The sequence below is a fragment of the Mya arenaria genome, chromosome 16 (assembly GCF_026914265.1).
Source record: "Mya arenaria isolate MELC-2E11 chromosome 16, ASM2691426v1".
Taxonomy (NCBI): Eukaryota; Metazoa; Mollusca; class Bivalvia; order Myida; family Myidae; genus Mya; species Mya arenaria.
In genome coordinates, this window is record NC_069137.1 from 18326220 (window position 1) to 18343094 (window position 16875).

The window sequence follows — 16875 nt, forward strand, 5'->3', positions numbered from 1 at the left end:
GCAGTAATCTCCCTTGTCAAGCAATTATACGCTATATACTGCTTGAAAATAATTATTTTGACGGAAATCATATTTCGGACTGTCAATACATTTTTTTTTGTTTTAGTCAGATATTAAAGTTTGGATGTTGTTTTTGTTGTGTGTTCTTTTTAAAATAATCAACGAAAATTATGAAATAGATGTTTGTAAAATCCTGTCCCTAATGCCACACTTAAGCAGCACATGTTGACAGGACTTCCATCCTCCCCCTTCATCAACAATCCAACTGCCTTGACAGAACCAGCCCCCCACCCATCGAACCACCACCAGCCCCCCTGCCCCCTGGCAACACAGGACCACACAACCACCATACTTGCATTTTATACAAAATATAATAAGATACTGTACAGTTGTCATATCATTCCTTGTTTTTAACCATATAAGGTACTCAAGATGCGTTTTTTCTGTTAACCGGTGGGCTATGGAAGTCTGGCTTGGGCTACAGAAATCTCCAAGTCTGTAGCCCCATTGGCTACCAGGTAAAAAAGGTTAATTTCGCACACTGACAATCACCCAAGAACATTAAATGAATGCAGTCACATATCACAATTCTTAACTGTAACATATTTTCGCGACTTCTTTAAATTGTGACAATAAGTTCTAATGATTTTTTGTAAAAAAAACATATAATTCATAATTTGAAAAATCAAATTGTCAATTGACATGCTCTTTCCAGAAATTACAATTTACAGTCAATTGATATTGTCATTGAATAACGTTGTACATTTAGTAAGGAGTCAAAACCAATTTAGTTCAACAATAATTTACAAGTGATAGGTAAAAACTCACCAGTTTGCCATCCTGGTCATTTTAATGACCTACACAACGAAAGCTTCATCCATTATCGTCTGCAGAATGTACTTCCGGTTCAATTCAAAATGGCGGCTTATTGTTGTCATTCAGCTGTGTTTGCAATTTTTTTCAGTGTTAAAGACAACTAATGGATTTTGAATTACTCTGGAGGAAAGAAATCATAGCTATTAATTATCTTACCATCTATCAGCCAATGTGTAAATACATTTTCACGCTGTCTATTAGTGGAGATCAATTTACTACTGTTTGGAACATTGCCGTCACCAAGACTCAAGACATTTGTTTAAACAAAAAGTAAGTCAATTTTGAAGTTTAAAAATCATATAAACGACTATGAATGCCTATCAATTATATATGTACAGCATGGTCACTAAAACAAAAGTTGTATGGGAAAACTATTTCTTAAGAATCTTAACCAATAAATATTTCAGAAACAGTTGTTTCGGTTTATGAGAAAATCTTCTTTTGTTTTTCAACACTTTGTTAAGAATATTCCTTCAGCCACAAATCTCAGATCATCTGTATACGAAATCGATGAACAAGTAAGGTAAAAAACATTTCACGTTCCCCTCTCAATCCCTGATGTACACCTGCCCTGGGTGGGGGGGGGCGTTGTTACAATTGTCTGACTGATACATTAACAACTAGAAAATATATTTTTAAATGCAAACTTGAATCTTACGTTGCAGTTCTGCTAAACTTAAATAAAATGTTCAGGAACTTGACAAACAAACTTTTAAAGTTCATGAACTTATTCAAAAGTTCATCAACTTCAAATGTGGTTCATGAACTTTCAGTTAACTGGTCGAAAGTTCATGAACAAATAAATTTTCACAATAATAGTTCATGAACTTCAACACTTGGTTCATGAACTTCACAAAAATTCTTTCAAAGTTCATGAACTTATTTTGAAGTTCATGAACTTATTTGGAAGTTCATGAACTTATTTGGAAGTTCATGTACTTTTGGAATAGTTCATGAATTTTTGGAATAGTTCATGAACTTCATGAACCTTTTTCGCAGGGGTTCTTAGAATAAAGGAATGGAAATCCTGAACAGAAGTCTCTGACTGTTGAAAAAACTTCATCAGCCAACCTCAAATACTCTAAGGCTGACCAACAGTAATCTTTTAGTAGGGACTGAAAACAAGGAGGCACACTAGGGGCACTACTGTGCTATTCCCCAGTCATTCAAAGCACCCCCTGCGAACGCGTTAGCGGACTTGCGCCCAATTCTTAGCAACATATTGTGCATGAGTGTAGACATTAGACATATACATATATATATATATATATATATATATATATATATATATATATATATATATATATATATATATATATATATATATATATATATATATATATAAACCATATATAATCCAAATGTGAACTTATTTGACAGCTTCAAGGAACAGAGAGAACTCAGCGGATTATTTTGTTTCGCAAAGGCATGTAGGAAAATGAAACCCATTTCATCATAAATTCTGTTTATTCCACACTTTAACAATAGTAAAATCTTCCAACTAAAAAAAAATTATATCAGTGTCTGCAATTACAGAGTACCATCCACTCATGATATATTATCATTTATCATGGTGTATTTAATTAATTAAGTCATTTTGACATCCTACTGTTAGTTTTAAAATAATATACTAAAGTAATAATTATGGGTACATGTACATTACCATGACAGTCACGCCAATGGGAATACTTATTTAGGGACTGATATTATAATTCACCAGTCAATTTTAACCACAGCCCCCCTCCCCAGGTCCGGGGAATAGCCAGGACTTTGACATTCGGTCCAGCCGACTCCGAGTATAATCCCCGCCCTACGGGGACGAACTGATGGTTAAACCCCGGCCAAATGCTCCCGCACCCCAGAGACTCTAAATAAGGCCCAATCTTGGCTTAATTTGGCCCTATGTCAAAACCACCGCAGTCACCCGGCCCTGCGGGACCACTTGGTAAAAACACGGCCCTTTTCCCCGGTATACCCCCGGACCTGGGTGGGGTGGGCCGGGGCCGTGGTTACAATTGACTGGTGCATAACATTGACAATACAGAAATTTAGTTACCCTGACATGTACTGACATTGAATCACTACATTGGGACATTTATTCAGGGTGATGGACATAACATTGACATACAGTATTGTAATAGAATTTCTGACATTAACTTTGAAAAGACACACACCATGAGGACAGTTCAATACAGGGACAAACATAATGTTCATTGACATACACTAAAGTAATGGTTATTCTGACATGAACATTGCAGAGACAGCCATGGGGAGACTTATTTAGGGAAATAACATTGGCATACAAATATAAAGGATTAGTTATCCTGACATGTACTTTACACAGAATCGCTACATGGTGACAGTTACTCTGGGACGGACATTACATTTACATACACTATAATAATAGTATTTCTGACATGAGCATTGTAAAGACACACACCAGACACCCTTAGGGTGACTTAATTAGGGACAGACATAACACTGATATACAATACAGTAATTAATTATCCTGATGTGTACTTTACATAGAATCCCTACATGGGGACAGTTAATCAGGGGCGGACATTACATTAACACCACTATAGAAATAGTAATTCTGAAATGAACATTGCAAAGACACACACTATGGGAAAGTTTATCAGGGCCTGTCACACTAATTTGACATACACTATATAGAAATAGTTATTCTGAAATTTATGAACATTGCAAAGACATACCCCATGGGGACAGTTAATAAGGGACGGACATTACATTGACATACACTATAAAAATAGTTATTCTGATATGAAAATTGTAAAGACACACACCATGGGGACATTTCAGGGATAGACATTTCATTGACATATACATTATAGAAATAGTTATTCTGCCATTATCATTGTAACAACAAATGCCATGGGGACAGTTATTCAGGGACGGACATTACATTGATGTATACACTTTTATAAGTACTAGTTATTTTGACATATTAACATTTTAAGACAAGAGCCATGAGGACAGTTATTCAGGGACGGATGTTACATTGACTAGACTTAATTGACACACAATATAGTAATAGTTCGTAATAGTTATTCTTACATGAACATTGCAAAGACACACACCATGAGGAGACTTATTTATGGACAGACATCACACTTGACAATAACCATATACTAATATTTATCCTGACATTTACTTTACATAGAATTGAACCATTGGGACAGTTATTCAGGGACAAACATACATTGACTAAATGACATTATACTATATAGTAATAGTAATTCTGACATGTACATTGTAATGACACACCCATTACAGTGGTGACAGTTATTCAGGGACGGACATAACATTGACACACACTCCATAAATTGGTATTCTTAAATCTACCTACAAAGAATCTCACCATGGGGACAGTTATTCAGGGACAAGCATTACAATTACATACAATATAGTATAAATAGTTATTCTAAAATGTACTTTATAACAAAAAATGACACTATAGTGACATTTATTCAGGGACGGACATTACATTTGACTTTCAATATATAGTAATAATCATAATAGTCATTCTAAAATGTATGGTACATTACAAAGACACGTGCCATGTGGTCAGTTATTCAAGGACGAACATTACACTGACATATACTATAGTAAGAGTTATAAGGACATTTAGTACAATCAAGAGATACACCCCATGGGAACAGTTATTCACGAACAGACATTACATTCATGTATACAACTTACAAATTAATAATTCTGAGGACAGGTACATTGAAAGTAATCACATCTTTGAAACAGTTATTTAGACCAACATAACAGTGACATATATACTATAGTTTTAGTTATAAGGACATTTACATGGAAAAACACACACCATGGATACAATTTTTCTGAGGGAAGAATTTTACATCTAACAAGCACAACTATTTTACCAGAAAGTCCAAACAGTAACAAAAATATGTCAAAACATGCACATACTGAGTCACAGTCATCCAATTAAACTTTTGGAGGTACAAGCCCGAATTCTAACACTAATGCTTGGCATTAATTTTTTGAACAAGCCCTGCTACAAAACATTTGGGCTGGTGTCAATTTTGACCACTGCAGTCAGCTAAATATGCCATTAATATATAATAATCATGCGCCAACCTGCAGATCATATACAGTATAGGCAAAACTGTTGTCTGTGTCATAAGAAGCTTACTAAATCTGAAATCTGGGGGCAGATCATGACAGTTTATATTGCATTAGGATGTTAAATGCGCAATTACAGGCAAAAGACTTTCATGAAAAGAATAAATACTTTTAATAATAATGTTGCTTTTTCTGGACGTTTTTTTAGGAGATTGGGGAGGCCGTGAATACCGGAGGCCTTACCTAGGGTCATTGGGGTACTAGTCTAAAATAATAGACGTGTTATACAGGTTTCTTCCAATCCCTTATGTCTAAACGGGTTTGGGCAAAAACCGGAGGTGTTTGAAAAATATTGAAATTGTATTAAGTGAAGTATTTTATGGTTGAAATTGATCATAAAGGTTTATATTCATAATTTACCATGTAAAAGAAAAGTTATTTTGCACAAAGCAAGCAATTAATGCATTAAAACACATTATTTACCTTTCCAATAAAACGAAAGTTGACTGACACAGACAACAATTATGCCAAACGGAACAACTCGACCCAATAGTAATAAGTCGGCCACCTCCGACAAGCTTCGAGATAGACCGTCAAACTCATAATTATTCGCTGGATACTTATTTTTTGTGTACGGAACTAATATAAAATAACATAATCTGGTTATATTACTTGTTTCTATGATATTTAATGGACGCAATATGATTTAACCCGCAACAACTACCCACTTTTGGTACAAAACAATTTGTACATTAAGGATTTGCCATATCAAAAATCTGTCAACGTACAATTATTTGGACTACTTGGGGTACGGGATCATTTGGCAGGGATTTTACCCGCAGTTTGTCCCCGCAGGACAAGGATTTTACCTGGGCTTGGCTGGACAGAAAGCCAAAGTCCCCGCTTTTCTCCGGACCTGGGAAGGCTGTGATTACCGGAGGCCTTACCTAGGGTCCTTGGGGTAGGGATCATTTGGCAGGGATTTTACCGGCAGTTCATCCCTGCAGGACAAGGATTTTACCCGGGCTTGGCTGGACAGAAAGTCAAAGTCCCCGCTATTCTCCGGAGCTGGGGTGGCCGTGATTACCGGAGAGTGGGTGTATACCGGGGATAGCTGGGGAAAATGGGCCTTTGCCCGGGCTTAGCTGGACCGAAAGTCAAAGTCCCTGCCATTCCCCGGACCGGGGGGGGGGGTTACAACTGACTGGTGCATAACCAAGAGTTGTCCAACTTCTTAGCCACAGGTGCAAGTCACATAATCAATAATCGCCTTATATATGGGATATGTGTATTAAGATATTCTTATTAAAATTGTTTGTGTCAAGTAGATCTACCTGATACATATTCAACAAGCCACACAAAAATGCAATAAAATAAAATATATGACTTACCATTGAAGTTTGGGATATATCCATTTTGCAATACTTAGTGTCATTCAGTCATTCTGATTCATCGTTCTGCAAAGCGCGATGATTTTGTTTATCTTCTAGGAAAGACAAAATAATTCGTCTGACACATTCGTAATTTTCCAGCATGATACATGTACCCTGGTATTGATTATTGTAATTGTATGTTTGTGTTAAACCGGTTTAAAGTCAGATTCAAGTAACAATAATTAAACAATTTTAAGCGATATTATCTTTTTAACGTTACAACTCTTTAACGTCACGTATAATTTTCATTCCTGCAGTATTTTTAAAGACGGTTAAAAAGGGAAGATTTTTTTTTTTTGTAAAAGGTTACATTACACTATTTCGTAAGTTTCGAAATTAGTTAAATTACCTTTAATAATATCATTTACATAACTAACATGGTTGTTATATTAAACATATAAGATACATATGTAGTAACATTTGTTTTTGCTTTAAATGAAGTGCAATAATCGCGTTTTAAATCAGAAATAGTCAAAACAGGTTTTGCTTTGTTTTTCTCCCGTAAAAAACACACATAAAATTTGAGTTGTTCTTTATATAAAAAGCAAGTATTTCAAAATCCTTAAACAAGTGATAATTAACATCATAACAATAATATAAGAGCTTAGATGTGGGGGGTTTACGGATTTTGCATTATCGGTAAAATCTTGGAGTTTTATCCCGCAGGAGAAAAACCCCGTACTGAAAAGCGGGTTTTTTTGTTTCGCGTTATTTCACTTCCGGTGTCGAAGCATAATGCTCCTTTTGATATAAGATGTTGTTTTGAGCTAAAATAACTTGAATCTTGTATTATTGAAACCCCGCGGGATTTTTCCCCAGCTTTTGAAAAACGGGAGAAAAATCCCGCGGGATAGTGAAACAACCCGTGTTTTTCTGCGAAAACCCCGCTGGGGCCCGAAGTTGGCGGGTCAATTAGACAAACTTCCAAAAAAATTTCGCAAACAAAAACAACAAAATCATACCTAAATGAAGCCTTCTAACTAAAGTATAGGCCAGTATTCGATTACACCGTATTTAAAGGGTACTTGAGTTTGCGAAATCTAGGATTTGCAAACACAAATTGGAGGTCGTTTAATTATAATGAAACTTGAAATTATGTATTATTGTATTTTAAAATTGATTATGAAACTGACTATGACATTCACTCGATACGCTTCAACGCAGTCAAGTGTGAGTCAATAATTCATTTGAAATATACAGTAGTCAAATATAAACCATTTCAGGAGGTACAGGGAAATTACCAAAACAGCATTGAACAATAAACACATATACTAAAAACATACAATCACCACATATATACCACACCCATCAATCAGCACCAATGCACACGAAAGTATATCCACCGTTGAACGAACAGGACATCAGTCGAGTTCTAGATTACTTGGGGTTTAAACTAGGTAACATGCACACAAATTCACAATTTGGCAAACGGTTATCAATAGTTACAAATTATAAAATAATATTCATATTCACGTCCTTTCTGAAGATATCGTTGTATATCGGCAAATAGTTAAATAATTGGTGTTGATTTTGTGACATAAATAAAAAGAATGAACAGAATAAAACGTGTTTCACCGCTGAATAATCAATATTGAAATGTTCGAAATTAAATGATTGTTTTAGTTGAAATAAAAATATATTCTTAATGTATGAATTAAGCTTCAAACGATTTTCTTTGCACACGTTCTTAACCAACATTAGCACCTTATATACATACATTTACAATTCTGGAATCTGATTGTTCGCCCCCAAAACCGCCGTCGACACCAATTGCACCGGCTTATTAAGAATTACTGTGTTTATTAACGCGGCATTACAATTTATGGCAATTGTTTTATATCAATCAAGCTGGTGAACAAGCACAGTAATAAGTTAGTTGTTATGTATTGTACATATACGAGGATAAGACAAGTGTTGTGTCATAACGTTCTTAAATTGTCCGTAAACACGCCATAACGGATGGTGATTTTATTTTAATTAAACGAATGTACAAGCAAAATGTGCTTCGTGTCGAACCGATATAACTTCGTTCTATGTATTTAATGTATATATAATTCACACTTGTGTCAAAGGATTCATGTTGCGAAAATGTAGAATGTTTATATATAGGAAGAGAATAACATATTCATTATTAGTACAGCTTTAACAAGCAAACAAAGCTTGCCGTTGATTTCATTTACCTCAAAACATATGTTTTACAAATCAAATTTATGTAAGATTCCCGAATTGTATACAACGATAATGTATTCACTTTGGCACTCCAGTGCATGAAGACTTGTGATTATTTTATAAGGTTCATAACAGTATGTAGTAGTGTTTGTGATAGTAGTGTTTATGATAGTAGTAGTAGTAGTAGTAGTAGTAGTAGTAGTAGTAGTAGTAGTAGTAGTAGTAGTAGTAGTAGTAGTAGTAGTAGCAGCAGCAGCAGCAGTAGTAGTAGTAGTAGTAGTAGTAGTAGTAGTAGTAGTAGTAGTAGTAGTAGTAGTAGTAGTAGTAGTAGTAGTAGTAGTAGTAGTAGTAGTGGTAGTGGTAGTGGTAGTGGTAGTGGTAGAAGTAGTAGTAGTAGTAGTAGTAGTAGTAGTAGTAGTAGTAGTAGTAGTAGTAGTAGTAGTAGTAGTAGTAGTAGTAGTAGTAGTAGTAGTAGTAGTACAAGTAGTAGTAGTAGTAGTAGTAGTAGTAGAAGTAGTAGTAGTAGTAGTAGTAGTAGTAGTAGTAGTAGTAGTAGTAGTAGAAGTAGTTGTAGTAGTAGTAGTAGTAGTAGTAGTAGTAATAGTAGTAGTAGTAGTAGTAGTAGTAGTAGTAGTAGTAGTAGTAGTAGTAGTAGTAGTAGTAGTAGTAGTAGTAGTAGTAGTAGTAGTAGTAGTAGTAGTAGTAGTAATAGTAGTAGTAGTAGTAGTAGTAGTAGTAGTAGTAGTAGTAGTAGTAGTAGTAGTAGTAGTAGTAGTAGTAGTAGTAGTAGTAGAAGTATTATTCAAAAGCTCCATAAAATTCTGGATCAATCCTTGTATACTTTAATACTTCTAGAAACATTTTGTTTAAATTAACATTTTGTTTTTGAATTAGTTGATATTTATGGTTTTCTCACGACGATTGTCAATATCGTATTTGTCCAATTAGCCTTAGATTATGTTTTCGCATACATTTTCAAAATTCTTTCTTTCAAATCAACCCGTGTGAAATAGATTACCTATTGCATACAATATGTGTTACGATATATATGAGTTGGTCTCGATTATAAAATGAAGAACTGATCGTAAAAACATATCTGCTTGTTGCCAAAATCAAACATGTGTTATTTCCATTTTGAATCATTCTTAAAGTTTCAATGGACCATTATCAAATTACTTCCAGTGGCATTTTTAAATGGCAACTAACAAAGTGATATTTGCACTAAAAACAATATTGACGACGAGTGTAGAAATGTTTTATATTGTGTTATGATTGTCAGACTATTAATGTTTTAGCATAACAATATGGACGACGAATATAGAAATGTTTTGTAACTTTCACTGATGTAATAGAAAGTAGATAACATTTCGGTTTTGGCAATGTTATTAAGAAATGTCTTCTTTTTGTGCATTGAAATAAGTTGGCGTGCGTGTAACATCACGTGATGATTAAAGCTTTTATGACAGACGACGATCGAAGATGTATCACATATCTCATAATGAGCAAAACATATATATTTAAAGCTGGACTTTTAAAATAAAGAAGCATATTGAAACACATTTTGAAGTGTACAATTAAAATTAAAGATACAAGAATTTTCAAAAACATTTTGACCGACTGTTATTTTTGCCCATAATGACGCATACGTATTTCAAGAAAACAAACGAATATAACTAACGTTGCCAAACAATTATATAACAACCAACACTAGATTGTAACATCGTTGTCCTCTCTTTTAAAATTGTTTATCATACATATAAAGGTAATTTAGCATGCGGAAAATACGGTGCGATGTTTTCAGATTTATATTTGAGGAAATACTAACACTAGCTCTATGGTTAATAATTTGTGATGTGAGTTGAGTAGAATGATACTGATGACATGGATAGATGTGAGTTTTCCGACCGGAACATATATCTTTAATACATCAGTAAAACTAAAATAGAATTCAACATTGAAACATAATATTGTCAATCCATTTTCATAGCCATTCAGATGTAAAAAAATAAACTTGAAAGAGTTTATGATATATCTAACGTTATATTTCAAAAAACAAACATACATACCGTATTAGATCGTCGCTTTTCCTGAAAGTAGAAATACGTTCATTTATATGTAAACAACTGGAGTGTATGTAATGTCTTGGTGATGTACACGAAAACAAAGGTGTTTTTTGCATACATAAAGATTTATGTGAACACCTGCATAACACATAGGATAGAAAGGATTGAGTATAGTCGCCAATCAGTTGTTCCTCTGATATCGGAGATAAAAAATAAATATTTTCAAAGACTTTTTATTGCTATCAGTCAAAAACATAAAGAAGACATATATCAGTAATGTAATACTTGATAAAAAATCATAAACTATAATCGGGACAGTAATATAAGTTGTATACAAATCTTTAAAATGAACGGTTCGCAAAATACGATCATCAAGAGTCCATATGTCCCATTAGCCTGATATTATGTACGTCGGTAAAAATGGCAATTCTTTAGAATTAATTGAATCAAATCAATCAGAATAACATATATGACCTAATGCAAAGCCTTTTTGCTACATTTTGTATTTTTCGTTTAATTTTCACTATCTGCGATCTGATCTTTTGTCAGCGGTCATATATCACTGGTTATGATGTTTATCGCATAAATTGGCTCGTTCGAAGACAAAATATAATATAAGCTGTCAAAATGTTCAATCTATAAGAGTGCAGCTTTATTGTTAAACTGTAATAGCATTGTTACGAACGGTTATCCTTTGCTGTTAAGATTAACAGATTGTAAATTTTCGGGATAGTATGCCCCAAAGCAAACCTCGAGTAATAATTTTCAAACGTACAAAACCTGTTGAAATATGTCTGGCATAAAATGCTACCCTTGATTGCTCTGTGTTGAGTTTATGAGGCTAATAAATTGCGAACGTTACTCTGTCGCAAAAACATCAGCTAAGCAATGCCTGGCCTTTAAGATGATACTCGATTGAAATTGGCAGAGTTCGCGAGACTTATGATTGTGAAACATTTTACACGTTTTGAAACTCTGAAATACGCATTTGTTATTTATGAGTTAAATAATAGTTCGAACTTCATTTTTAACCGGGACCAAGAAAAGTAATATGTCGTTAACTTAGTTGTAAATTTGATTTCTAAAAGTAATTTCCTTAATTATTATTATTTCTGATCATTGTTTGATTCAAATTTGATTCCTGTTATTTAATTAAGTTAGTAATAACTTCCTTTTTGAGATTTATTTCATCGCATTGAAACTAATTACCTCGCGTATCCAATCACGCGATGATTTAAGCTTTAGTGAAAGACGGAGACGTACCATAACACTCATATCCAAACATATGTACATACTGTAGGCACATAGAAATATCATACATTAAACTTGATGAACAAGTAATACAAAATATATCAAACACATTTTGAAGTGTACAACTCAAAAATATTATTTGATCGACCGATTTCTTGTCTATATGGCACTTCTTTAGTTGCTAAGAGCTTATACGTAACATTTTTCCCATATATACTTAATTAGAGACAATTCTAGTCGAGCCATGTCCGAAAATTGTATTTTCATTGACTTGTAACGAGTACTTTAATAATGAAACATGAAATCATGTATTCTGACAATTTTAAATTGATTGTGAAAACAATGTTATTCGCTAGATATGAATGATATGCTATATCGTTGTCAATGATGCGACAATAATTCATTTGAAATATACAGCAGTCAACTATCTGTATATAGACCAATATTAAGAGGTACAAGGAAATTACCAAAACAGCTTTTGAACGATATGCTAAAAACATACAATCACCGCATATATACCACACGCATCAATATCCATATCAATGCACGAGGGTATTTCAACTTTTGAACGGACGTGTGACAGAACTTAAATCGAGCTCTAGATTATTTTGGGATTAAACTAGCTAATATGCACACAACAATATACTTTGGCAATCGGTTAACAATAGTTGCCACTTATATTATAGTCTTCGTATTCTCTCCCTTATAAAATATATCATTTATTTCTTTTATGCATTTCGATGAAAAATGGAGTTTCAACAGTAAAATAACAACAGTGAAAATATAAATTTGATATTTTCACTGCAAAATAAGGAGTGAAAATATCACAGTCCATTGTAGTTTCTTCCCTTTGATCAAAACAGAACACTTCACTTTGAACAAGAAAAAAAAATCCAAAGAAAATATTTAAAATTTAAAGAAATGTTAAATAAATTTAAAAAATATATTTGGAAATTAATAACTTGATTAGAAAAATGGTTATCCCGTTTTTCAAACTTTTACTTGATCTTTAAGCTGAATGTTCCAATATTTGCTTTTATATTAAACAAATAACAGACGAAAACAAGTGTTTAAACATAAATAGAATGTCATATCATCGTTCAAATGTAATTTGAACTGTTTGTCGTTGTAATACGTAATACAAACTTTCCGCAAAATTCACACAACAATTTACAAATTTACTGATATATTTTTACCCCATCCAGGCCTCAAAATGTGTCAACAAACTAGCGTGGTCCTCATCATTATCTGGAAATCGAACTGTCTTCAAGCAAACGAGACTTCTCTCTGACCGTAAGATGACTGAATATCAATGTGTGATGTAACACACTCTCAAACTAAGAGAAATGTTTTATATTTAATGATTATCAGCAATTGTTTTGCTACGACATTCGACCTTTCAAATTTCCATTTAATAAATGGCGGCGTAGTATTTTGGTTATTTATCAATGTCCCTGCTTCAAATATAAGTGTTTTCGTTATTTTTTGCACTAATAAAAGTTCATTGGTTAATGTTCATAAAGTCTTTGACCTAAAAAAAACGAGCAAATAATTTACTATAAAAACGAATATCCATAGAACGTTTTCACAACAAACCGGAAAATTGACAGCTTCGTCATCTGCTATTATATATATATATATATATATATATATATATATATATATATATATATATATATATATATATATATATATATATATATATATATATATATATATATATATATATATATATATATATATATATATATATATATATAATTTGCGTGAGGGGCGTCCCGCCGGTTACGGTGTAAAAACACACCCTATTCAAAAAAGGGGGTAATTAAGAAAATTGATTAATACTATTAAAACACCGAAAATAAGCATAAAAAAAAAAAAAAAAAAAAAAAAAAAAAAAAAAATCAGTGTAAGATCGTATCACGAGTGGCGAAATATGCTTTTCTACGACACTCGTGAAATAAAATTCGATCTTACACTGATGTAAACATATATACTTTATATCGGCGAACAGTTAAATATTTGGTGTTGATGTTGAGACATGAATTAACTGGAAAGAGTTTAAACAATAGTAAGTTATCAATCTGATGACATCAGTTTATGAACTTTACTTTGTACATGATAAGTAATCAGAAAGCAATTTAAATATTTTGATTAAAATGCCTGCGCATTCCCAATGACTGGGCTAAGGGGTCAATAGTATTAAAATTCATTTCATAACATTTCTTTTTGATAGTTACTTTGTAACAACGCCTTCTTTTTTTAACATTTGTATCAACCCATAATGACGAATTGTTGCAAAAATGCAGAATACTTTATTATTGTCGTCGATAGAAAAAGTTTATCTGGCAAGGCGGAAAAATAAATCGGGATATTTTAACGAGGACCTTTCAGAAGTAGAGACAAGTGCTTTTTTGCGCTATTGACATCGGCACAACACCATTATAGTACTTTAATTTGCATTATTTTCCTTGAAACTGTTCAAAACATTAACATTAAAATGTATTTAATACGTTTACCGTCAAGGTAAATATATTTCACAATTATTAAATCATGTAACATTTCCGGAAGTGACATAAAGATCACGAGTATGTAATTAATCGCCGAATTTTGAATGGATTTAATTTAGGACGATATAAGAGTAATTAAATGCTGGCTATACAGAACTGCACTGGCAATATGGGGTAAGTGTGATGTGTCACTGAAATTTAATAAGCTCTCGTTGAATGCTGCTTATGTTTCAGCATTTTGCAGAAGTATAAGTGTACTGAATTTATGGCCAGTGTCATTATCATGCACGGAGTTTTAACATTCTGGGCGAGTGATTGGCGAGGTTATTTGTTGGCGGACTTAAGTAAGATTCTGGAGCACTATTTGTGTTTCCCACTGTCATTTCAGAACAGAAAAGAAGTGCAGTCACATGACCAACTGAAACAGGTGGTCAACAAACCAAATAAAGCAAAATGTACACTGCACCTTATAATTGAATCGATTTGGCAACTTAGGAAACAATTTTTTCACTTTTAAAAGGTTATGGTTTAATTTCATCATAACAAAAATATACATTTTGTTTTAGAGTTAAACTATACAATACCATGCACATTTGGTTTTGATATTATTTCAAATACAACAAAAACCAGATTTTAAATGATTTGTTTAAGAGGATTTTATTCTTTTAACTGGACTGGCTGGTATGGATATGTTGTTGTTCTTTTTTTATCATAATTGGTTTAAACATATTTTATTGAGCAAAATTTATCAACATTTCAATACACATACATAATCAAATTTCAGGATTGGAACGGTAGAAATGAACTAATAGAGTTCCTTTCCCTGTTATGATAAATAACAATTAGCATTTGAGGCGGATACTAGTGATGGAGTTATAATCATATTAATATACAAGCTCATTTTAAATAGTGTTTAAAATTTAAGCAATTGAATGATAGACGTTAAATGCAAAAACATTTATTGTAGAAAAAAAACAACTTTATTCTAAATTAATCAACTGTATTGAGGTAGAAAACAAATATAGTATGATAAAGAACGAAGAAGAGAAGACGGAGAGGCAAAGTAAAAGATGTGTGAGTGTTGGTGGTTTGAGTCGATCACTGGCTTTCAAATCTTTTTGACGAATAAATAAAACGATGAACTGCATCAAACAGAGTACTATTTTGCTCTTCAGTCAGTGTGTCATCACCATATAGTAAGCAACGGAGGGTAACCTCAGTTAGAGATTGAACAGTATTAAACATATTTTGTCTTTCTTCAGTAAAGAGAGGACAAATAAAGAGATAGTGGTATGTACTCTCCTGTCTTCCACACATGCAAAATGGTGAGGGAACAATATTTTTAACATAGATATGGTGATTCAGGGAACTACAATCGTTGCGTAGGCGAGTGTGCAGGACCTGAAGCCGGCGTTTCCGGTAATAAAATATTCTAAGTGTTTTGGGCTTATCAGAATAGACGAATGATTTAAAACCAACGATATTGTTTATAGCCTTTGCGTCAACTAGAAGAGAATTCCATGCAGATATTGTAGAAGGAAGGAATGAATTCATATACAAAGATGTGCGGGCTCGGAAACTAGATATATTTGATGAATTTCTAAGTGTTCTTGATGAAGTTTGTCCTACTGTCTGGGGAACCAAAACCGACAAGTAATCTGGCGTAAAACCATTTTTCATTTTAAAGAAGAGAAGAAGTTTGCGCGTCTAGTACTTAAAGTTTCCCAACCAGATTCGATTTGTAGTAAATGCAGAGTGGTAGTAGTAGCAGTAGCAATAGCAGTAGTAGCAGCAGTAGCAGAAGCAGTAGCAGTAGCAGTAGCAGTAGCAGTAGCAGTAGCAGTAGCAGTAAAATAAACAGCAGCAGAAGTAGCAGTAGCAGTAATAGTAGTTGTAGCAGAAGCAGAAGCAATGGTAGTAGCAGAAGCAGAAGCAGAAGCAGTAGCAGTAGTAGAAGTAGTAGTAGTAGTAGTAGTAGTAGTAGTAGTAGTAGTAGTAGTAGTAGTAGTAGTAGTAGTGGTAGTAGTAGTAGTAGTAGTAGTAGTAGTAGTAGTAGTAGTAGTAGTAGTAGTAGTAGTAGTAGTAGTAGTAGTAGTAGTAGTAGTAGTAGTAGTAGTAGTAGTAGTAGTAGTAGTAGTAGTAGTAGTAGTAGTAATAGTAGTAGCAGTATCAGTGGCACTAGAAGTACTAAAATTATGTTTATTAATAGTAGTAGTACTAATAGTAGTAGAAAATTTAATAGTTGTTTTATTATTGTTATTAGTTTTATACTTTACGGAATGTTATGCATCGTATGTTTTATGTATAGGTCTGAGCATTTCAGGAATTGTACCAGATGAAAGAGTAAGTGAAAATGTATTTTATATGTGTAATTATATTTTAATTATTAAAAGCTCCACAAAATTCTGGTTCAATTCTTGTATACTTTAATACTTCTAGAAACATGCCGTTTGTTTTATC

The 16875-nt window shown here is 33.1% G+C and overlaps 1 protein-coding gene across 18 annotated transcripts in view; it reads right to left on the reverse strand.

The window, feature by feature from the left end:
- Positions 1-16875, reverse strand: part of LOC128221935 (trichohyalin-like) — a 315209-nt gene that overhangs the window by 117501 nt on the left and 180833 nt on the right. For 17 of the 18 annotated variants that reach the window (XM_052930638.1, XM_052930640.1, XM_052930632.1 and 14 more), the window contains one exon: positions 10658-10678. The exons of the other annotated variant lie outside the window; for it this stretch is intronic. In XM_052930638.1, the coding sequence (XP_052786598.1) occupies positions 10658-10678 (21 nt within the window). The remainder of the gene's footprint in view (positions 1-10657; positions 10679-16875) is intronic. 18 annotated transcript variants of the gene reach the window in all.